We start from the raw sequence: 24,196 nt of genomic DNA, 5'->3' as shown, positions 1-24,196 counted from the left end.
TTCATTGTCTTTAGTCTTAGCAAAACAATAGAGAATTTATTAATTTTAATGTTATTAAATAGTAGTGTTGTAATTTTACAAGTTTTAAAAAAAATTTTATTCATTTAATCACAGCGGTAGAAGTCACAAAATTATTTTACAGAAAACTGGCAAAATAAAATCACTCATAATCCTGTTCACTTTAATTCAACCAATATTATCATTTTAATGTATTTTTTCCTAGTGTGGCTTCCTAGGTAGATTTTTGCATAGTTTTCACCAGAGTGCAATCCCATTTTATATCCTGTTTTCCACGTTACATAAAGTAATTATATATTGCTGTATATGCCAGCATTGAAAATTCATGCAGTGTATTCTTATTAACGTGATATAATTTAATCACCCTCCACAATTGAACATTTTGATTCTTCTAATATAGTCAATGAGGCTATAAACATTTTTGTAGGTATAACTTTTCTCTATATATATTTTTTGAGACAGGCTTACTCTGTTGCCCAGGCTGGAGTGCAGTGGCATGATCTTGGCTCATTGCAGCCTCTGACTCCCAGGATCAAGTGACTCTCCTGCCTCAGCCTCCCAAGTTCCTGGGATTACAGGCATGCACCACACCTTGCTAAATTTTGTATTTTTAGTAGAGCCAGTTTCACCATGTTGGTCAGGGTGGTCTCGAACTCCTGACCTCAAGTGATCCACTCACTTTAGCCTCCCAAAGTTTTGGGATTACAGATGTGAGCCACTCCACCCAGCCTCTTTTATAAATTTTAGTTGCTATCTGGATTATATCATTATTATTGGTTCCCAGATGTGGATAAAAGGGCATGAATACTTTTATGCTTTTTGATTCATATTGCTCAATTATTTTCAAAAGCATTGTAGGAATTTGCACTACAATCTATAAGTCTTCTACCATACTTTTTGCCAGAGTTAGATATTATCTCTCTCAATATATTTTTATATATTTGCTTGTTTGCTAGGTTAGAAGTGGCACTTTGTTCTTTTATTACTATAGAGTATTATAAATTCTTCATGCATTTGCTTACTAGATGTGAGTTATTTGTTTATATCCTTTGGTTATTTATTTATCTGATGCTTAATTTTTTTTATTTTTATTTTTTGTAGAGACAGGATCTCACTATGTTACCCAGGCTGGTCCCAAACTCCTGGCCTCAATTGATTCTCCTGCCTTAGCTTACTAAGGTGTTGAGATTATAGGCATGAACTACTGCGCCTGGCCTAATGCTTAATTTCTTTCTAGCAATTTAACGGGCTATACTTACTTTATTTTATTTTGTTTTTTCTGAGATATGGTCTCATTCTGTCACCCAGGCTGGAGTCTAGTGGCATAATCTCAGTTCAGCCTCTCAGGCTCAAGCGATCCTCCTAACTTAGCCTGCCGAGTAGTTGGGACTACAGGTGCATGTCACCACGCCCGGCTAGTTTTGGTATTTTTTTTTTAAGAGACAGGGTTTTGCCATATTGCCCAGGCTGGTCTCAAACTCCTGAGCTCAAGTGATCTGCCCACCTCAGCCTCCCTAAGTGTTGAGATTACAGGGGTAAGCCACTGTGCCTGGCCGGGAGCTACACTTACAATAGTGATATTAACACCTTGTTTTTATTTATTAAAAATATTGTTTGCTTACCTTATTAATTAATCAAGGTTTATTTTTATTTTAGTGTAAATGAAAAAACAAATGACCAAACAAAACTTTCTTTTTAGCAGAGAGTTTCTTTTGAAACTACATTTGTTTCTTGAAGGCCTAATGATACCATGGTATTCTTCACCTTACGTATGTTTGGCAGCCAAGAATACTTTAAGTAATAGAGATACCTGATGATGTTCTAATTCTGCAGGAAAAGGGGAACTAAGTTTGTATCCAAAAGAGTGGATAATTTCAAAGAAAAGTTTCAACATAAACTTGGAAGAGTTTTAGATCCGTAAGTTAATGATTAACTTCAAATTGATAATTTCTTTGCATAGAATTTAAAAAGTAATCTTGTGGTAACTGTTGGTGTGCCTATTCTATCTATTAAATAAGAAAATGGTTATTTTATTGTTAATCAGTTAATCTGTTATGTCTATAGAATTTGGGATTCCAGGAAAGCTGTGAGTACTCCAAAATGCATAAGGCACTGGGGAAGAGAGAGGGATAATTTTGCATAAAGCATTGTTTCTGGGATATCAGAGATTTAACTTACTGTGTTTACATTTTTCTTTGTCTTTCCTGTCTGTCTTTGCTTTCTATTTATGCTTTGGTAATTTTGCTTTGAACGTGTTCTGTTTTTTCTTTGTAATTCTGGTCTCTTGAAAGAGGGTGAAAGCATTCAGTCAATGTTAATGGAAGTGGAAGATCAGACAAAAGATCTATTGGGGAACTTTTATTTGATCTTCATAGTTTGGTTATAAGATAAAATATAGGCTACTAAGAACATATGGCAAACATATTTTAAATTCTGGGGATGCCATGTGGTGGGTATTTTAACTAAGGATTTGTTTTCTTTGATAGCATTGCAGAAACAATGAATGTTCCCTCAGACTTCACATTTGGAGCTTGTCTCCGTCCTGAGGAGTATGGTAAATATACACACTTTCTCCATAAAAAACCCCCAAACAAACAGCAAGAAAGTCTCAAGTTATGAAGTTAAGCTCACCATCTCCTTTAATAAGCTTCTAATTTTAAAGGCTTAAAATGTTACATTAACATTAATGAGAAAAGTATATGACACAGAAAGAAAATGTTTTCATATTATGTTTGAAATAGGTACAGTTGGAAGCCCTTGCAATAAGTACCATAAGTGTAGTTAAGGCTTTGAATTTTATCTAGGAAAAATATATATGGACAATAGTAAACAAGCCAGAGTGAAGTGGGGCAGCTTTTTTAATGACTTTGGGTATTGTCATAGGTCCTTGCTTGTCAAAGTATGGTCTGCAGACTGCCAGTATTGGCATCCCCTGGGAGCTTCTTAGAAACGCAGAATCTCAGGCCCCATCCCAGAACTATTGAATCAGAAACTGCGTTTTAACTATATTTCTGGGTGAATTTTGAGCACATTCAAATATGAGAAAGCACTGTATCCTACAACCACATAATTAAAAACCACTCTTTTCCCACCAGCCAGCCAGTTAGCCAATCAGTTAATTCATCAATCAATACATAAAGTAGCAGAAGAAACTTACTAGGATTTTGTCTTTATTTCTAGGGAATCTAAACAGCAAATATCCAAAGGGAAAAATATGCTACAGCTTATCAGGATTGGGCTGTGTATCAGTGGTTTTCAAAACATGGGCTGCAGACTACCTACATTAAAATCATCTAGGGAGTTTTATTAAATCTTCACATTCCTGTGACTCATGTCCTTGATAGTCTCATTCAGTAGGTTCTTATACACACTAAGGTTTAAGAAACACTATGAAAAATGTTTTAGCTAAAGTCTACTCATTGACAAATATAATAAGTATTTATTGAGCTTATGCAAGACAGTGGTTTGGAGCATCATTAATTACCACATTAGGAAATTGTATTTTGATTCTGTTTTTACATAAATTACTAATGTTTAATGGATGCCTATCCATCTTAGAGGCTTTAATATCTTTTGAAGAGCATAAAGGATGATTAGGAAACCATCAACTATCTTGAAAAAGTAGTAGGTAATCATGGTAAGTTCTGCCTGTTTGAGGGCAAGCTTCCTGCTGGTGGGTGCTCTGTCTTGCTGTCTATTGGAGCCTCAGGGTCCAGCACTCGGGATATCTTTTACCAATATTTATAGCATGAATTGATGAATTAAATGCCCAGTTAGGCCAGGCACAGCGGCTTATGCCTGTAATCCCAGCACTTTGGGAGGCTGAGGTGGGTGGATCACTTGAGGTCAGGAGTTCAAGACCAGTCTGGCCAACATGGTGAAACCCTGTCTCTACTAAAAATACAATAATTAGCCAGGTGTGGTGGCATGTGCTTGTAATCCCAGCTACTCAGGAGGCTGAGGCAGGAGAATCACTTGAACCCAGGAGGTAGAGGTTGTTGTGAGCTGAGATCATGCCACCACACTCCAGCATGGGCAACAGAGCAAAAAAAAAAAAAAGCTCAGTTAATCATTTTGACAATTTGACAACACTGGCATACTTCTTGGTGGTTGATTGATTTTATATTTATACATTGAATAATAAATGAAAAGTCTTATAAAATGAAAAGAAATGACTATACTAATAATTTAAAAAATATGTGAGTGTAAGTACTAGCCTTGGTGCTGTATGGTATAACTGAGAAAAGGAAATATAAGTCCTTTCTGAAATTTTTTTGGAACTCATAGATGAACATAGATTAACTCTGGGTTCTGGTGTTTTATAACTATGATTGGGCTCAACTCATAGCACTATTCTGTGGAAAACTCCTGGGTTTGCCTGCTTCCATGCACATACTGGGCCTGGATTTCTTTCTTGTCCTTACATAGGGAAATGAAGGCAGTTGCACAAGTAAGACCTCATCCCTAGGATCTGAGTTACTGATTGCATTAAGATGCCTCCAGGAAGTGTGCAATCTGTACCAAACTACAGAATGCACCAGGGCAGAGGCAGAGTGAAGGGGAATCCAGGGCGTGTGGATAGTAATGCATCATGAGAATTGGTTGCTGGCAGAGTGTAACTGTGGAGCCCACTCAGCTTTTCTGACTACCATGGTATGGTATCTAGGTCATAAGTCTCTCTTAGGGCCAGAGCTTGTACTTCTGATTTCAGCTTTTTAGAAATGGCTCTTGAGTAATGGCAAGTGAGTTGATATCAGCTTCATAAATAATCTCTTAGGGCCAAGCCAAGAAAGTATCAGCATAGGTTTCATTCACCATGAATTAAACTTGATGGGATTGTGGCAGGAAAAGCATACAGGATTGAAAAAACAACAATTCAAATGATTAGTTTTGATGTTAATGGAGAGGGAAGGCCTCTGAAGATAAAAAGATACTCAACAAAGAGCCATCTCATAGAAAGAAGACCTTCATTACATGAAATATCCACTCAAAGGGTTTATGTCTGAAGGAGGAAAACAGGTTATGCTTGTTTGTCAAAAATCATTTCTAGCAGACTTGAATTCCACTCCCAGAGTTTGTCTTGTGTCTTGCCCACTTTAGAATGGTCTGATGGTAGCTGATCCCATTTCAGATAGCCTTGATCTGAGGCATTTGCCCTGTCCCCGGAATCAGCATGGTCTTCTCACCCGTACTTAGGATCTGTCCTTAGAAAATAAGACTTTTATTGGCATATGCGTTATTAGCTCCTGATTGCAAAATAAATAAGCAAATTACAGGGCTATGAGTATCTTTTAAAAGAAACACGACAGTCTAATATGCCGTACACAGAGTAGGTACAAATATTAGTTGCCCTGAACAGCAACCAATGTTGCAACTTAAATTGATCCATTGCTGGCAGCCACTGCCAGCAGGACCTTGCTCTAAAAAAGCCGAGAGTCTGGTAGGGCATGGTGGCTCATGCCTGTAATCCCAGAACTTTGGGAGGCCAAGGCTGGTAGATCACTTGAGGTCAGGAATTTCAGAGCAGCCTGGCCAACATGGTGAAACCCCATCTCTACTAAAAATACAAAAATTAGCCTGGTGTGGTGGTGGGAGCCTGTAATCCCAGCTACTTGGGAGGCTGAGGTGGGAGACTCACATGAACCTGGGAAGTGGAAGTTGCAGGGAGCTGAGATCATGTAACTGTACTCCAGCCTGGGAGACAGAGTGAGTCTCTGTCTCAAAAAATAAAGAAAGAAAGAAAAGAGAAAGAGAAAGCAGAGAGTAGATCTGGCAGGAAGATAGGAGGTTGGCTAGGGAAAATGAACTGAGGCAGGAGGTCTCCTCTGGTGGTATTCATCAAGCTGCCACATCTGAAGCAGCATGGTCAACTCTACTTGGGGTGTGGGTCAGGGCTCCTAGTTAATGGAGCTGTGAAGGGAGGCAGGCCTCCACTGCTGGTGGTGTCACGAGTGGAAGCAAGACTAAGAAATGGAAACTTGATATGGAGACTGACAGTCAACTGGAAACTCACATAGGAGAGAGCAGAGAATTTGAGTTTAATTTTTACAAGGCTCTCCCAGTTTAGTCAATTCCGAGGCACACCTGGAATCAGCCCTCCCTTTTAAATCCTCTGCATTGTAGACAAATGGCCAAGAGATAGTCCAGCAAGGACTTCACTGTGTAAGGAAAAGACTTGACAGTTGAGGGGAGTTGGTGATGTCCACACAAAATTCATTTTTAAAGATTTTCTTCTTGAGCAGAGAGGTAACATAAAACAGAAATATTAATTTTTATCAATTTATGTACCTTTTTAGAGTACAGAAGGATTTTCTGACATGCTGCATAATCATGTCAGAGTTAGATGTTTCTTTCATTCACAGAGGTTGCTAGATCTCTCTCTCTCTTTTTAAATGATAGAAATAATACAGAAAGACTTTAAATTTATGTAAAAATATTTTTCCCTCTCTTCAAAAGGAGTTGGTGATCTCATCCATAATAGACTTCCGGGCGAATATCTTCGAGGCAAGGATAGACAGCGAGCCCTGATTGCAGCAGTTCGGCATCACTTGAAGAAAGTTAATTACCAAAAGTTTGACACTTTGCTGGCAGCCTTCAGGCACTATGACAAGGCCAGTTATAGGGGAGAGCTTTTTGGTAATGCCTGGGCTTACAGATCCCAGCAGTTTGGTGTACATCAGGGGTCAGCAAACTATAGCCTGTGGGCCAAATCCAGCCCACTGTTCGTGTAAGTAAAGTTTTATTGGAACACAATCATGCCTGTGTTGTTTTCAGTATTCTCCGTGGCTGCTTTTGCACTAGGAACGCAGAGTTAGGTAGTAGCAACAAAAACAGTATGGGCTTCAAAACCTAAAATATCTACTATTTGCCCCTTAACAGAAGACGTTTGCTGACCCCTTGGGCAGGTTATTGGTTGTCAAAGTGTGGTTCCACTACCACCATCACCATCACATGAGAACTTGTTAGAAATGCACATTACAAGGCCCATTTCAGATATACTGAGGAACTCTGGGATGGAGCCCAGCAATTTTAGCAAGCACTCTAGTGATTCTGATGCACATTCAAGTTTGAGAACCACTGTTGTGGATTATTAAACTGTAGTGTGCTGGGAGCAAGGGGGAGTGGGTAGCACTGTGGGTCCCTGGGGAAGACTTGACAATCTACACCTAAATCTGAATATGTACACAGAGTACCTGCATTCTTGGTCCAAGTCAAGCTTAGTGTCTTTTCCCTGGGGAGCAGGGTATGTGGTTTTAGTTTTGAGAGTGTAAGATAATTCAATGTTCAAGATACTCTAAATTTTATTCTTTGAAAAAATCAGATCAATCTAGGGCTACATAATTACCTCTCACATCATTTTAGGCCCTCGCAGAATTGCTTTTACCAAGCTGCACTGCCTTTAGCTTATGCTAAGGAGCACTATAAGAAACTGCCATTGAAACATGGCATATTTTTTGTTAGTATGCCTGTGAGGCTTTTATTTTTGTCACATGCATCCCTTTTATAAGAAACTAAGTTGGACAAAGAAAATAATTATACTTCATCTAAGTATCTAAGTGGTTTTTATCTTATGGTTAGCATGAATTTTGTATTGATTATGCATACCTTTTTGGCTTTGGTTACCAGGAAGCTTGGAGCCAACTCAATAAATAATGGTAGTGACATGAGTAAGAGAACCTGCCACAATATGTAGTGCTCTGCTTTTAAGAATTCTTCATTTTAAATGTAATTATAGAAAAGATGATCATCCTAATAGCTGTTGGTTATCTAAGTAAACCATCAGGCACATTCCTTATGATAAATTAAGCAGGGAGGAAATTACTGAGAATTATTTAATGCTGATATACCTTATATGTATTTTTTTTATTTTAATTTTTTTTTTTTGAGATAGGGTCTCACTCTGTCACTCAGGCTGGAGTGCAGTGGCTCGATCTCAGCTCACTGCAACCTACACCTCCCGGGTTTAAGTGATTCTCCTGCCTCAGCCTCCCAAGTAGCTGGGATTACAGGCATACACCACCACATCTGGCTAATTTTGTATTTTCGGTAGAACTGGAGTTTCACCATATTGGTTAGGCTGGTCTTGAACTCCTGACCTCAAGTGATCCATCCACCTTGGCTTCCCAAAGTGCTGGGATTAGAGGTGTGAGCCACTGCACCCACCCTTGATATACCTTTTAAATAGTTAACTTTTAATATGCACAATATAATGTTCAGTGTCCATAAGGAGCTGTTTTTCTGAGAGGGTAATAAGATGTGGGTCTAGTACAGCTGCAGGATAATTTTTGATTATTTAAATCTTATATTATTGGATACCACATTTAATTTAATGGAAAAAAACACAACAGAGCAAATAAACTATGATTTCTAAGTTAATCTTCTGGGCTTATGAAATTAATTCTGTTATTTATTGAATACTCATAGTACATCAAGTATTATTCCAGATAATGTGTAGACATTCCATTTAGGGAACTGAAAATCTAGAGGAAGAATTACACATTGAGTAGCAGTAGTGTGCTAACGTTGGCTTGAGAGAGCATATTGTTAAATTTGCAGAAAGCTTACAAGCTAGTTGATATCACAACGGTAGCTAGAAATTACCATGACGAGAGTAGGTACACCATGGAATGCAGCACCTGCTACAAATCAGGGCTTTCTTCCACCACACCACCAAAGAGCCAGTTGGTAAACATAGGTAACACAACACTGAAGTAGAGTGAGGCCCAAGTACTATGAACAACTCAGAGTTGCAATCAGAGATTTTGGCTCCTAGCTATCGTAGACTATGTAATTCATGACAGATGTTCTTAGCAATGCAAGTCAGCTGATGATTTTCTCTTTTAATTAATTGTCTAATTAAACGTGCAGATTTGTGCTCACTTAAGGAGCACATTTGTTGTCAATATGTAAACACTGTTAACAAACTAGAATAGTTTCCTAAAATAAATTTGGCTCCCAGGCTATAGGGTTCTCAGTTAGGTTCAATACTTGTGTATAGTCCTTGTTTTTGGAGGGGCTGCATGAGGTCAGTAAGTCCAGCTCTTGTCTGTCCATGCCACCAGCTGGTGGTATTTGCTCACCTTGTGGAATGACTGCAAATGGGGCTGGGGAAGATGCCCAAAGGTGTTTAATGTGGGAGGTGTAGTAACTAGGGTCATTCTCTGCTGTTTCCAATAGATTTCTTGGTAAAGTTGAGGAGGATGTCCTTCAAATTGTGGTCAGAACTGCCTGGCAGTTGGTTAAAACTAAGTCGCCAGGAGTTTGAGAGAGCTGCACCAAGGCATTTTTCTTTATGATGCAGTCTTCAGGAGTGGGCTGAAAAACAAAATATCATGATGTCCCTCACTCCCTAGAACATCTTGGGTGTAAGATATTCGCTCTCCAAGAGTTCAGTTGCTGCTCTCCCCACATGGTCACAAAATCAGTGTATCCCATTCCAGTAGCTGTAACTTCATCTTTTTTCCCATTTACCTCCTATTTTCATCTAGAAGTTTTGTCTGGAAAGGTCAGGCATAAAAGAGAATAAAACAGATCTCTGGAACTTTTCTAAGAGATCCCTGGTCCCTCTTATACCTGACCTTTCCAAACACAAGGTCTAGGTGAAAATAGAGAACATGGGCCGGGCATGGTGGCTCATACCTGTAATCCTAGCACTTTGGGAGGTCAAGGAGGGTGGATCACCTGATGTTAGGAGTTCGAGACTAGCCTGACCAACATGGTGAAGCCCCATTTCTACTAAAAATACAAAAATTAGCTGGGTGTGGTGGCACATGCCTGTAATCCCAGCTACTTGGGAAGCTGAGGCAGGAGATCACTTGAACTTTGGAGGCGGAAGTTGCAGGAGCTGAGATTGGCCACTGCAGCCTTGAACTCTGAGCCTCAAGTGATCCTCCAGCCTCAGCCTCCCTTGTTGCTGGGATTACAGATGTGAGCCCTTGCTCCCAACTCTCACACTGATTTTTGAGAGGTATATACAACCAAGTGGTTCTTATATTTATGATTAAGGACTATGTCAACCCAACAGGAAAATTAGGTGGCTGAAATATAATTAAATCTGAATCTCCTAGAATCCTTTTTATGTCTGGTTGCTACCAAAAGGGTGGTACCGGGATTGCTGTGGGAGGGAGAAAAGATGCACCATGTCCAGGAATGGTCATGGCAATAACCCACATTTTTAAAATAAGTCTTTATAACCCCTGCCCCTTTTATTCTGATTACTATTCAGGAAGCAGCTGAGGTAGAAATGAGTCCTTTCTGGGGACAGGTGCATTGAGTGACCAAAGAGCCAGGAGCTGGTGAGAGAGGGGGACAGTTTTTGGGAAGGCCATTCCAATGCTCAATGATACCATGTGACAATGGATGGTAGGGTGTAAGAAAGGTTCATTGAATACCTTGACTAACAGCTCATTGCTGAGTAGCTTTTGTGCTATAGGGTGCATCCCACTGTCAGACTGAAAATGTTCCAGAAAGCAACACATGTGGTGCACATTAACTTAACTTTATGGGTCCTCCTGTTGGGACTAGAGCCATATGATTGGACTGGAATGGCAATTCCGTAACTTGAATTCAAGTGTCAATATTGGTGTGGCACCACCAAGAGTTCTGAGTGGGGAGGAGTCAAAGGTTCACTATAGTCTGTCAGAAGCATGAGGGAGCTCCCTATGTGTGATGTTTCCTCTCTCACCATGAGACAAATGAGTCAACTTCTGGCAGTCACAAGTTTGGCATGCAGTGGTGGCTTCTGCATTAGAAACATGGAGTCCTCTATCTTGTGCCCCGAGTGTAATGGGGGTGTGTTGCCATGTATGTACAGGCCGCAGTGCTGGCTATCGGGATGTTCGGGCTTGATCAGCAGCTTGATTCCAGTCATTCCCATGCTTATGGTGAGCACCTGCATGAACTACCCAAATAGTTCAATCAGTAGCCATAATTTTTGTCTGTAGTTTGCAGACCCTTAAAGGCATGTCTTTAATCTGCTTGTCTATAGTTTTCCAAGTGGCAAACCAAGCAGATAGGCCACAGGCAACTGCCCAAGAGTCAGTATAAATATAACAGGTTTATCAAGGGGAGTACGGGCTGGAGACATGAGAATGGCCTTTAGTCTAGCTCAGTGACGACCACTAGCTTTCAGCTCAGCCAGACTATCAGTGAACCAGGCCCAGGCATTTAGAGGAGCTTCTATGAATTGAGGGTGCTCTTGAACCAGTGGCTTTGCTTCAGGTGACAGAGTGGTGAACAAGTTTTTTTTTGTTTTTGTTTTTTGTTTTTCCTAAAGGATCACTACTCAGCTGAGTGTGGTGGCTTACATCTACAATTCTAGCATTTTGGGAGACTGAGGCAGGAGGATAGTTTGAGGCCAGGAGGTTGAAAGCAGCCTGGGTAACATAGTGAGACCCCAGCTCTACAAGTAAACAAAAACAATTAGCCAGGAGTGGTAGTGCCAGCTACTCAGTAGGCTGAGGCAGGAGGATCACCTGATCCCAGGAGTTGGAGGCTGCAGTGAACTATGATCATGCCACTGCACTCGAGCCTGGACAATAGAGTGACAGCCTGTCTCAGCAGCTGCAGCAGCAGTAACAGCCACAAAAATACTGCTACCCTTTTACACGTAAAGCTGAGATGTTACTGGGGTTGGACTGGCTGCATTCTTGAATGTGTCATTTCTGTTTGACATCTGGGGCTTGTTTGCTCCTTTTTTCACTTTGCTAGTCATTGAGTCCAAGTTGGCCCACTTCAAAATGATTATCAGCTGGAGAGTCACAAAGCCTCCATGGGCCTAGTGTTGAGTTTCCAGAAGAGCTCAGTGACAGGCTGATGGAGGTCTACCTGGTAACTATGTTAGGGAGGCAGTGAGTCCTAAACTTCAAGTGAAGGTTGCTTTTCTTTTCCGGAAGCTCTAATTGGCAAAACCACCAGTCATAGACTTGTAACTCAAAGGAGTCATTAGGGCTGTGGCGTCACAAAGATACTAATCATCGTCTATACATGGCTCTTCTTGATCAGGGTAACCCCCCCTGTCACATATGAACATTCACTATATAGACATGGAAAGCATCAATACCAGTTAAACCTTCAGCCTTGGAAGCCACAGGAATAATACACTGTTATCTTTCATTCTTCTCTGTGAACTCTGCTGCCCAAACCCCATTAACTGAATATGGCCATCCTTCCCTACCACCCTCTCCCAGGACTGACTATGAGGATGACTTTGGCACCTGTATCCGAACCATAAAAATGTGAGAATCTCACCCCACTGAACAGATGCATCCCTCTTGAAGACCTAGAGCCCTTGGTCCTACTTCTGATCATCTTTCTTCCTAAAGCAGTCGAGATCAGGGCTTTGGGGAGGGAGGGATTAAGGCTGCAGAGGGAGAGAATGGCTTTGCACCAGTAAGAAATATTTGAGTTTTGATTGGCGTGGTGGTGGCATTCTAGCTCCCTGAAACAAACCACCAATGTTTTCAGTACACACAAAGCCCTGCAAATTAGGCAGTAAGTTATCATTGACAGCATCCGTTTCAGTTTTGGGGATCTCTTGATTCAACAGCCACATCTCACATTGCTTTTCAGCTAGGGATGAGTGTGGGTTTGCATTTTAGGTTGTAGTAGAGGCTTTCATAAAGGAGTCTACTTTAATCCAGGGGATTTGCAGCTCTATTGTCAAGATCACATATTTTTAAGTTCTCATTCTGTTTGAATATAAGAGTTAGGTGGGAAGTTTTCCAGGGCTGTGGGTCTGACTGCAAGAATTTATAATTCATCGAGTCAGTTTCTCATTCTCTAGGAGATTGCTTCCATCAGCATTGTAAATCTAGTCCTGGGCAGTAAGAGCTTAAATAGCATGCAGTGACTCATTTATGGTTTCTCTTGGGAGTTATTTCTTCTCAGGGAAGTTTCTCCAAGGGGGCTAAAGCTCCCTTGTAGAAGTCAGGATTCACTGCAGAAACTAACAAGGAAACTGGGGCCTTTGCCTTTATCTCTGAATGGATTTAAGGTTGGCTTGATAAACTGCAGGAGAAGCCAAGTGGTGAGATGTCCCAGCTGTTGCCATTCTTCCTTAACAAGCATGGTGTGCTCTGCCCCTTCATTTCCTAAGTAAATCAGCCAATTTCTGCTCAGAGCCGGTATACACTTCCCTCTGTTCTTTCTCAGTGTAGGTACTTCTGCCTTTAACTGCTGTCTGAAAGGAGGTGAGACTTTTTCCCTCCATGCTCCTCCTGCTACTTACCAGGATGAATTAGTGTTTCTTGTTACAATGGGGCTGACCATCAGATTGGTAGCATTTCCCTCTTGCCCACAGGAGTGTTATCAAAACCAGACAACTATCTCTGAATCTACCTCTGTGAACTTGTCCTGCAATTATCTCCCCAGTTTCTCCTCCATAACAATGAAATGAAGGGCCATTTATAGCCTTGTTAAAACACAGAAGGTGTTAAAAACTTTGTAAGGATGAAAAATCATAGAGAGCTGTCAAAAAGACATACCCTTTGGTCACATGAAATGTCAAGCCCATATCATGGTAATATTGCTCTACCACGGCGTAAACAGCATCTTTGACTCCTCTTCTGTGAAAGTTGAAACCAATTTGAATTTATGTGATAAAGCTATTTCTTTTTCCTTAAACTAAATAATGTTGCTTACTCTGCTCTTGAATATAACTCCCATTTTATGTTCTTTTGCTTCCTGTATAACAGAAGGGAGATGGGGTGATAGATAAAGCCGAGCTGCAGGAAGCTTGTGACCAGGCCAACCTGAATTTAGATGAGAAACTCCTGGACCAGCTGTTTGACTACTGTGATGTGGATAATGATGGCCTCATTAACTATCTGGAATTTGCAAATTTTCTTAACTGGAAAGACGAAATGCTTCTTAAAGAATATGAAGAAAGGGTCATTATTAAAGGTATTTAATTTTTTAAGGTTTGCTGAATTCTTTTTAAAAAAATATTTAAAATTTATTATTATTTTTAACGGAGACAAGATCTCACCATGTTGCCCAGGCTGGTCTCAAACTCCTGGGTTCAAGGGATTCTCTTGCTTTGGCCTCCCAAAGTGCTGAGATTATTGGTATGAGCCAGCATGCTTAGCCATTTGCTGAATTCTTAAATAGACTTCTATATTTTTATATGAGCTCAGCTATACTCAACTTCAATATTATATGAAAAATAAAAATATGCATATGTACATGTTTGTATGCTTGTTTATGTATATAATATCTGTGCAAGTGTAAGAAAAATCAATAACATTTATTATTTCCAGGAAGAGGCAGTTGGATGGCTGAGGGACAGGGTGGCAATGAGACTCATTTTTTAATCTATTTTTTTGTATCTTTTGAGTTTGAACCATGTATTATTCAAAAAAATTAAAAGCACAAAACCTATACCGAAGCTCAAAATACGAAAGACAGTTTCTCAGAAACCTGTTTAAAAACGATTATCTAATTAGCTCCCTTTCCCAGGAAAAATAGAATTTGACATAAAGTTAGATTTTTAAAATTTTGTATAAAAAGGAAAAACAGAATAATTTTTACTTTTGATTCACATGTTGTAACGTTTATATCAAGCTTGTCCAACCCATGGTTCTAGACAGCTTTGAATGCTGCCCAACACTAATCTTAAAATGCTATGAGTTGTTTTTGCGATTTTTTTTTTAAGCTCATCAGCTATCCTTAGTGTTAGTGGATTTTATGTGTGGTCCAAGACAATTCTGCTTCTTCCAGTGAGGCCCAGGGGAGCCAAATGATTGGATACCTCTAGCCTACATTTTATCTTTCTGTATCATTACATTTACAGATTAAACATTTATACATATACACAGCATATGTGTGTATGTATATATCTTAAGTATATTTAAAGTAACACTGAACATACTATTAAAGGCTTTTTAAAATTTAACTTTTACATTTCTTTTCCTCCTCCTCCTCCTCATTCTCCTCCTTCTCCTCTTCCTCCATCTTCTTCCTCTTCTTCTTTCTTCCTTCTTCCTTCTTTCTTCTTCTCCTGGGGCAGGGTCTTCCTCTGTTGCCCGGGCTGGAGTGCAGTGGTGTCATCTTGGCTCACTGTAACCTCTGCCTCCCAGGCTTAAGTGATTCTCGTGCCTCAGCCTCTAGAGTAGTTGGGATTATGGCGGGCCCGTGCCACCATGCCTGGCTAATTTTTTATATTTTTAGCAGAGACAGGGTTTCCCCATGTTGCCTAGGCTGATCTTGAACTCCTGGTCTCAAGTGATCCTCCTGTCTTGGCCTTCCAAAGTGCTAGGATGACAGGCATGAGCCACCATGCCTACTAGCCAGCTTTCACATTTCTAAGGAATGAAGAAATGCTTTTTTGGTTTCTATGAACTACAGTTCAGTTCCCTCATGCTAATATATTATGATTTACTAAACAATTTCTTCACTCTATGAAATTTAGGTTGTTTCTAGATATTTTAAAAGTAATATGCACAATGCTATAATGATCATCTCTCAAAAAGCTTTTTATTTCTCATTTCTTATGAATGTTATTAATTGTCCCAGAAGTAACTCTCTCTATTTTCACTTTTCTTTTCTAAATCATTTTAGTGATTTGCAATTTTATCAGCTAAGTCTGTGAGGTTTTACTTCAATCTTACTACCCTTGAGTGTTATTTCAAACAAACAGTCTTGCATTCTTGTACTTTAGTTGGTTTATAACATACCTCATTTGTTTTAATTTTTTTGAGACAGTGTCTCACTCTTGTTTGCTCAGGCTAGAATGCAGTGGTGCAATCATAGCTCATTGCAGCCTTCAACTCTTGGGCTCAAGGGATTCTCCTGCCTCAGCCTCTGGAGTGGCTGTGTTGCCCAGGCTGGTTGTGAACTTCTGGCTTGAGGGATCCTCTTTCCGTAGCCTCCCAATAGGCTGGGATTACAGGTATGAGCCACTGCACCTGGCCTACCCTAATTTTTGTATCTTAATTATTAAAGGTGTAACTTTAAAAAAAGGTGGTTTACATTTTTATTTCCTCTTAGAATGTCTCTCTTCTAAAAACTGGAGCTACGACTATTTTTACTTTTATTCTTGGGACATGCCTTTCTGTTAGGTCAAAACCAAATGTTGGTCTCTCCTGATGCTGTGAGCCCTTATGGGTTAGCTAGCCTTTCTATTCTGTCCTCTAGGAAAACATCGGAATCTTCTCTACCTAATGAAGCTTTTCATAGAAAACAGCTCTACTCCAACTCTTTCATAAACAGGGGGTGACAGAGCTTCCTTCTTGGCACAACTCATGAAGTAATGGCAGAAAGCAAAAGCTTATTTCAGACCAGAGAGTTCTTCGATTTGTTTCTGGTTTCTGGATCCTGATTTCTTCATCCATTTTCAGTGGAGTCCTTGAGGATTTTCATCTTCTAGGATTTTAGGGTAGGAACTGTTAAGTTTGTGGTCAGTAGGTCTAGAAGGGTCCCAGGAACGTTCTGCCAAAATTTTCCTGATACCAAATTCTATCTTACTGTTGACTTTTGGAGAAAAGGGGGTAAGTAATCTTTCAATTTTTTGAGAAATTCTTTTTCAAACTTTGTCCAGATTTCTACTTTTGATGAGGTAGGGGATTAGAGTATCTGGAACAGTGGGCCTGAGCATATTCATAGCAGCAATTGGCAGGAACTGAGTGTGGGGGAAGGTGGGAAGGGGGAGAGGAGTGCATTCTTTAGAGAGGCAAGTCTTTTCTAGTTTGCCACGGTTTCCATCCTTTTCTAATACCAGCAGGCCACTTGCCTTTGCAACCCTTGCTTGGGCTCCCCCGGAACCTTTAGAATTCTTCTAAAGATGGAAACACTGTAGCGCCCTCTAGTGGTACCTTTGGAGTAACCAGATCTTTGAAAAAGGTCGTAGGAATTTATTCCTAAAATTCAGGATTGATTCAGTAAAGCAAATCTGCAAAAGAAGACAGAGTCTTACAACTACAGTTCTACCTCAGGGTTTTCTTTTGTACACTGACTTGTCATGAGTTAGTTATAGAAACTGTTCTTGAGCTCACAATGAGTTCTTATCCTCTCCCTTGATGTTGTAATGCATGCTCCCCACCTGGTCAAGTAGGTGTGAAATTTTCAACTACAAGCATGTCTTGTCTTATTTCTCTCTAAGGCATAGGGCTAGGAAAAACTTTGTAGTTCAAGTTAAATATTAAAATACACTCTTTTTTTTTTTAAATGAATTGATTCTATGTTTACATTTGCTCTCTCATATTTCAAAGCTTTATTCTAGAATGAAGTGAGTGGAGTGGCAGAAGAAAAGATTAGGCTGTGTTCAGATTTCCTGGTGTATGACACTGGCCTGAACTTACTCTTCCACAACTGGGTGCTGGGCCAGTGGAGGGGTCATGCCAAGCTGTTTCCATTCGCAAGAAGAGACTAGATGGGAAAACTCATCCTGCTGCAGAGCAGCAAGTACTAAGTAGTAATGTATTCCTGCATTTTTTTTCTTTCCCTTTTTGTCTTAAAGGTAGAAAACCAGATTGTGTAAACCCTACTGAGGCTTATGTTGAAGAATCTGAACCAACTCTCCTCATAAAGCCAGAAGATATTGTCTTAAAAGAACCAGGGAGCACAGAAAAGACTCTCCGGACACTTCAGAGACCAAGTGATAAAGTTTCTAACGACTATCAGACAACTTCTTCTGAGATCAATGCAGTTGTAGGAGCCGTTCCTTCTATTTGTATGTCACTTATTTGTCAAGCATTGACAAACGTGGAAGCAAACTGTCCTCTCTCTCCTTGCATTGTCCCCTGCCTTTCTCCATTGAACTAAGGCCCTCAAAGCCTTGTACCATGCATTTAATTCTGTATTCTAACCACCTGGGGAGGAGAGGCCCACATATAAATGTTGATTGAACTGAATTGCCAGTGATGACCAAAGTGAAATGATTCTTTATACATTAATGAAATGGAAGCCATTGCAGATCAGAACATCGAATGTTATACATTGTAGCAATTCAGGCTCCGCCAAGTACCCATATTAGAAGATTTTAAAACCATTTGATTCTTAGTTCCATACATATCTGCCTCCAAATATTTAAAGAGCTTTTACAAAGCATTTCTCTGCATATTCATTCCTCATGTGTTAGCTTGCTGGGGCTGCTGTATCAAAGTAGCACAAACTGGTGCCTTAACAGAATTTTATTGTCTCACAGTTTTGAGGCTTGAAGTGCAAGGTGTCAGTACGATTGGTTGCTCTGGTGGGTTGTAAAGGAGAATCTGTCCATTCCTCTCCTCTAGTTTCTGGTGATTTGCTAGCAGTCTTTGGCACTACTTGGCTTCTTCAGCATCACCCTGATCTCTGCCTTCATCTTCACATGGTGTTCTCGCCATTTTCACATCTGTGTCCAAATTTCTCTGTCTTACAAGCACTCTAGCCATATTAGGTTAGGGGCCCGCCGTACTCCAGTAGGACCTCATCTTAATTAATTACACCTGAAATGACCTTATTTCCAAATAAGGTCACACTCTGAGGTACTGGAGGTTAGGACTTCAACATATAAATTTTGGAATGAGACAGTTCAATCCATAACACCCCTATGTCATCATGAAGTATGACGAATATTGGTTATTTAGAAAGACTATTTTATGTTGATCAAGATTATATCCTTGGACTAAGGACATCATTAAGGCTTTACATGTCCTCAACTGGATTTTATAAACATGCTATACATTCCAGAGTAATGAAATCTTGCTACTCTCTTCAGACTGTGTTGTCCAATAGAAATATAATTGAAGTCATCTATGCATTTACAAATTTTTTAGCATTAAAGAAAATCAGGCTGGGCATAGCAGCTCATGCCTATAATCCCAGAACCTTGGGAGGCCAAGGTGGGAGGATCACTTGAGATGAGGACTTCAAGAACAGCCTGGGCAACATAGTGAGACCCGGTCTCTACAAAAAATACAAAAATTAGGTGGGCATAGTGGCAAACTCCTGTAGTCTCAGCAACTTGAGAGGCTGAGGTGGGAGGATCACTTGAGTCCAGGATTTCAATGCTGCAGTGAGCTATGATCATTGCCACTGCATTCTAGCCTGGGTGACAGAGTGAGACCTTGTCTCAAAAAAAAAAAAAAAAAAAGAAAAGCTATGTTAAAAAAAAGAAACAGGTGAAATTAATTTTAATACTCTATATTCAAAATATTATTTCAATAACGAATCAATTAACAATTATTAAATATTTTGCTTTTTAGTACTAAAATGTTTGAATTTTACATTTGGATTATACCAAAATTCTTCCTAGCCACATTTTAAGTGCCCAGTATGCACATGTGATTGGTGGCTACTGTGTTACACAGCTTTGTTTTAGAATGTCTGTTTTCCTTCCTCATCAATCACCTAGGTTACCCCATTTCTGGTGTTCCAACCATTCGATCTGACATTCCTGCTCCCCGAATTCGTCGCATCAGTGACAGAACTAATTATGGTGAACAGGGTAATGCTTATTCACTACTCTATCCTACCATCTTCGCCCACAAAGGAGTGTTTGAAAGAGACTTCTTCAAGACCAGATCAAAAGAAGAGGTATAGCATATAAGCATACAAAAATGGAAATGTTTTATCTATTCAACAGCTACTATTTTAGACTTTTCAAAATTTGGTTTTTATATTTACAGAAGTCTACAGGATCCCCAAGTACAGGATTCTTGATGAATAATGCTCAACTTGGTTGTGACATTCAGTACAATTCTTGAGGTAGAATTTACGCTGTGATAGGAAGAGTAAATTCATATCACATATCCAATATGGCCCATGTAAAGAAGAAAAATATTTTTCTAAAACATGTAATACTATTCTTAGTTAAGAAAAGGAACAGAATCAATCCCTTTCTTATGTGAGCATCCTGATGGCCTTGAGCCTCTAGAACTAGAGTGGTCATGAATATGGCACTCTGCCATCCTTCTTGTCCACTGGTATCATATGTCTCAGATTATCTGTGACAAGTGTTGATTTAAAATATTCTGTCTTGTTGCCACATCACAGGTAAGGTCATAAATCTGTTTTGTTTGTTTATTTTTGACCTAGAAAAAGTGTTGCTCACATCTGAGATGATCCTCTTCCTAGATGGGTAATGAAGCCAGCTAGGTCAGAATAACCACTGGGGTGCTGACACTGATAGCTGTGTTCAGATAGACCACCCTGTCTAGAACTGTGCTTATGGAAAGCAGGTGTAATTCAGAACCTTCATAGCTGGAGCTGGAAATGATATAGGAAAAGACATACGATGCCTTCTCAAACTTCAGATGAAGGGTTAATGGCCTGGAAATTCATTAAATACTAACTGAATCAGTGGCAGATGCATTCCAGCAATTCTTTCAGAGGGAGGCAGGGCAGAGAGGAAGGGGAGACATGCTGGTGCCTGCTTAGTGGCCCCAAAGGAGGAACCCAGTATCCTTCCTGCAGGTCAAAGAAGAAACACCTCCAGGTTGTGTTTTCACTTCCCTCGATCACTGTGAAAGGCCTTTGAAATAGAACTTCAGGGTTTCCAAAAGAAACAGAAATCTCCTGCTTGTTTCATAATGCCTAAAAATTCTTAACTGGGAAGTCATCCTTTATCCCACAATTCTAGACAAAAAGTAAGAAGTCAAAGACTTGCTTGGAATAACAATGTTAACTTGAGGATGGATAGATTTCAGTAGACGTGTTAGCTAGTCAGCATGCTACTGATAGAATGCCAAGCCAGTGGAGCAAAGCCTCTCGAGGAGTGGGAAGGGAAGCAGGGGAGAAGGTCTGGGATGCTCAAGACTGACTTAAACCATTCCTAAGTTCACTCTGCAGGGGCCTTCTTTAACTACCAGTGGGTGGGGAAAATAGCAGCTATGCACAGGGGGATTATGCTTTTGCTTTATAGCTGCAGTTGCTAGCAGCTCTGCTCTTCTGAATTTCAGAATTTGATTTGTATTTGAATAGTATTTAATTGCACTAATTTCCCACAAGGGCACATCATTTCTAGGGGATCTTTTAATAGTTGAGATTCTGTTTAATAAATGTATTCTGTAATTATTTTATTTCTTTGGCTTTCCTATTCACTGTCTAACCTTTTCATTTCCCTTTTTTTTTCCTGAATACTTCATAGTAAATGCTTCTTCTTCTTTTTTCTTTTTTACATAAAGACAGGGTTTCGCCATGTTGGTCAGGCTGGTCTTGAACTCCTGACCTCAGGTGATCTGCCTGCCTCGGCCTCCAATTTAGTCTCTTTTTAAAATTTTGTTTTCACATATTTAATTCCCACTACTCATTCTATCCTTTCTTCCCACTACTAGTTCTTACTTTCCTTTCTTATATTTTCTTTGAGACATAGAAGCATGTTTTCCCCCACCTTCACCTGTTTTAATAATTATCACTGTAGAGACATTAGGTTGCTGATTGTCAGTGTGGTCGGCTTTTAGTGTGCTCACTTAGTCATGGGTACACTGTCTGCCATTTGCACACATAGTTAAAGTTCCAACAGACCAGTTAGATACATTTTATAAATGTTCATGTTTTATAAAAACTTGGCCATGCCAGGTGGCTCAGGCTGAGGCGGGTGGATCACTTGAGGTCAGGAGTTCAAGACCAGCCTGGCCAGCATGGTGAAACTTCATCTCTACTAAAAATACAAAAAAATTGGCCAGGTGTGATGGTGCACACCTGTAATCCCAGCTACTTGGGAGGCTGAGGCAGGAGAATCGCTTGAAGGCAGGAGGCAGAGGTTGCAGTGAGCCAAGCTTGTTCCACTGCACTCCAGCCTGGGCAACAGAGTGAGACTCTGTCTCAAAAAGAAAGAAAGAAAGAGAGAAAGAGAAAGAGAGGGAGGGAGGGAGAGAGGAAGGGAGGAAGGAAAGAAGGAAGGGAGTGAACTTAATGTTCAAGTGGCGTAGGTGACATAAACAAGACCAAAGTGACAATAAATGACTGAAATGGAACTCAAACCTAGCAAGTCTTCTATCCTTATTTTTTCACTCTTTTTACTTGAATTTTGCCACCTCACCTTAAAGAAATGAAACATTTAAAGTTGAAAGTAATTTTATATATTGGCTAGTATATTTGAACACCCTCATATTCATAACAAAATTATTTTTGAGCTGATAGTATTAGAATTTTGATATTTTCTCATTATATATATATACACACACACACAAGCACATACACACAGAAATACATACACACACATACTTTTTTGAAATAAGTATCCATAGTCATAGATGTTATAAAGGTATTTTTCATTACACATTTTAAAACATATAAATCATGGTCTATTTATTTGCCTTTTTCCAGATTGCAGAGATATTGTGTAACATTGGTGTCAAGCTTTCTGGTGAAGAATTTGAAAATGTATGGAATCTCGCATCAAAAAAGCATCACAGAGGAGAAGTTTGTGTTGAGAACATCAGAAATGTTCTAGATGAGCTACAGCATGCAGACCGGATCAAATGTAAAACACCCATGTGATATTTTTGGAGTTCATTCATTCAAACAAAAGAATTATTAACTCTGTGTTTATCTAAAATGCTCAATCCATTCTTGTTTTAGATATTATGTTAGAGATTCATCAATCACAGTGGTTAAGATTCATATGCCTGTATGTGTTGCTAATAAATTAGATTTTGGATTTTGAAATTTGTTGTTTTCCATAAAGCACCCACAAGCTTGACAAGGGCTTGAAGAGTTAACATCCAGCCTCAGCAAAGACATAGTTCAGAATGATAATAGAAGTTTGGTAGGCCCAAGAATTCCATCCAATTTAGCTGGTCGTCTGAAGTCAAAGTGTGATTTGTTATGCCTAGTTTAATTTTTGTTGGTTAAGCCATCTTGAACTGCAGTTTCTACCACAGGTGATCAAAATGTAGTAACACACTAAGAGTAAGGGGATTCATGTTTATGTAGTGGACTGGAAGCTGGACTAGAAAAGCTGGATCTTGTGTATGGAACTAAAGGTGAAAAATTTTAAGGAGTAAAACAAAAAAATAAAAAGCGAACCTGGCTTCCTTACATTTCCTTTTTCATTGAAAAGTTACCTGTCTTTTAAAAATGAATTCTTTTAAGGAACAAATGAAAAATATAGCGAGTGGAGCTCTTTTCATATATTAAAAACCACAAGTTTAAAGCTTTAAAGACAGCAAAGACAAGACAAACAAAACATTATAAAGTTTGGGAAATAAGCGATCTTTTCCGAATGATCTCTAAACTCAGGCTGTCTTAACACATTGGCTTAAGTCATCAAACTATGGTCAAAGATGGCCATCTTTCAGGATGGTCCTGACCGGCTTTCCTAAATCTACTCTAAAAGTGCCCATTGAGGTTCCTTTGTGTATCCTCCTCCTATCACTGGTGGCTTCTTTACATTTTGTCCCTTGTAGGCTATAAAAGGGTCAGAACTGCACATTTTCAACTTCAAGGAAACTCCATTTACAAATAAAAAAGTTCTCTTTTTTAGGCCGGGCGTGGTGGCTCACGCCTGTAGTCCCAGCACTTTGGGAGGCCGAGGCGGGTGGATCACGAGGTCAAGAGATCGAGACCATCCTGGTCAACATGGTGAAACCCCGTTGCTACTAAAAATACAAAAAAAAAAAAAAAAATTAGCTGGGCATGGTGGCGCGTGCCTGTAATCCCAGCTACTCAGGAGGCTGAGGCAGAATTGCCTGAACCCAGGAGGGAGGAGGAGGTTGCGGTGAGCCGAGATCGCACCATTGCACTCCAGCCTGGGTAACAACAGTGAAACTCCGTCTCAAAAAAAAAAAAAGTTATCTTTTTATTTTATCTCTCATTCCAACTTATTCTCAGTCATGTTGTACAACATAGCATATAAGGAATTCTACAATGAGAATAAATAATAGCATTGAGATTGCTAATAAAATGCCAACATAAAGATGCTCCAAATTGGAATCAACTTTCTAGTATCAAATTCACAGGAATAAATAATAGCCAAATGTTACATTTCCTTGCCAATTAAAATCTGGAGATAAAAGGAATTCGAGACTGAAAACAAATCTTCTAGTGTCCAGTGAATTAGAATCCAAGGAAATTATCTCTTTTATTTTTCTGCTTCTGCCTAGTTTCAGCCAAAGTGTTCAGAAGACCTGGGGAGAGGTGTGGTTCCTTTAAGCAGCTGTGTCTTGAGCTACTTGTCATTGGGAAGACCATAGTTCCATCCTGGCTCTTAAAGCCTTAGTCACTTAACTCAAGCCTCCGATGAGCTTCAATTTTAGAA

The 24,196-nt window shown here is 39.6% G+C and overlaps 1 protein-coding gene across 2 annotated transcripts in view; it reads left to right on the top strand.

The window, feature by feature from the left end:
* Window positions 1–22,605, top strand: part of EFHB (EF-hand domain family member B) — a 50,496-nt gene extending 27,891 nt beyond the window's left edge. The window contains exons 7-13 of one of the 2 annotated variants that reach the window (XM_035277848.3): window positions 1,852–1,935; window positions 2,505–2,572; window positions 6,475–6,629; window positions 13,713–13,920; window positions 17,474–17,664; window positions 19,349–19,530; window positions 22,264–22,605. In XM_035277848.3, coding sequence (XP_035133739.2) covers window positions 1,852–1,935; window positions 2,505–2,572; window positions 6,475–6,629; window positions 13,713–13,920; window positions 17,474–17,664; window positions 19,349–19,530; window positions 22,264–22,390 — 1,015 coding nt within the window. In that variant the 3' untranslated portion in view covers window positions 22,391–22,605. Of the gene's footprint in view, window positions 1–1,851; window positions 1,936–2,504; window positions 2,573–6,474; window positions 6,630–13,712; window positions 13,921–17,473; window positions 17,687–19,348; window positions 19,531–22,263 lie in introns of both variants that reach the window. The other variant, XM_002807669.6, reaches the window with a different exon arrangement.
* The last annotated feature ends 1,591 nt before the right edge of the window (window positions 22,606–24,196 follow it).

Source organism: Callithrix jacchus, chromosome 17 (genome assembly GCF_049354715.1).
Source record: "Callithrix jacchus isolate 240 chromosome 17, calJac240_pri, whole genome shotgun sequence".
Classification (NCBI taxonomy): Eukaryota; Metazoa; Chordata; class Mammalia; order Primates; family Cebidae; genus Callithrix; species Callithrix jacchus.
The sequence above is the reverse complement of the archived record's forward strand: the minus strand, read 5'-3'. Positions and strand labels throughout refer to the sequence as shown.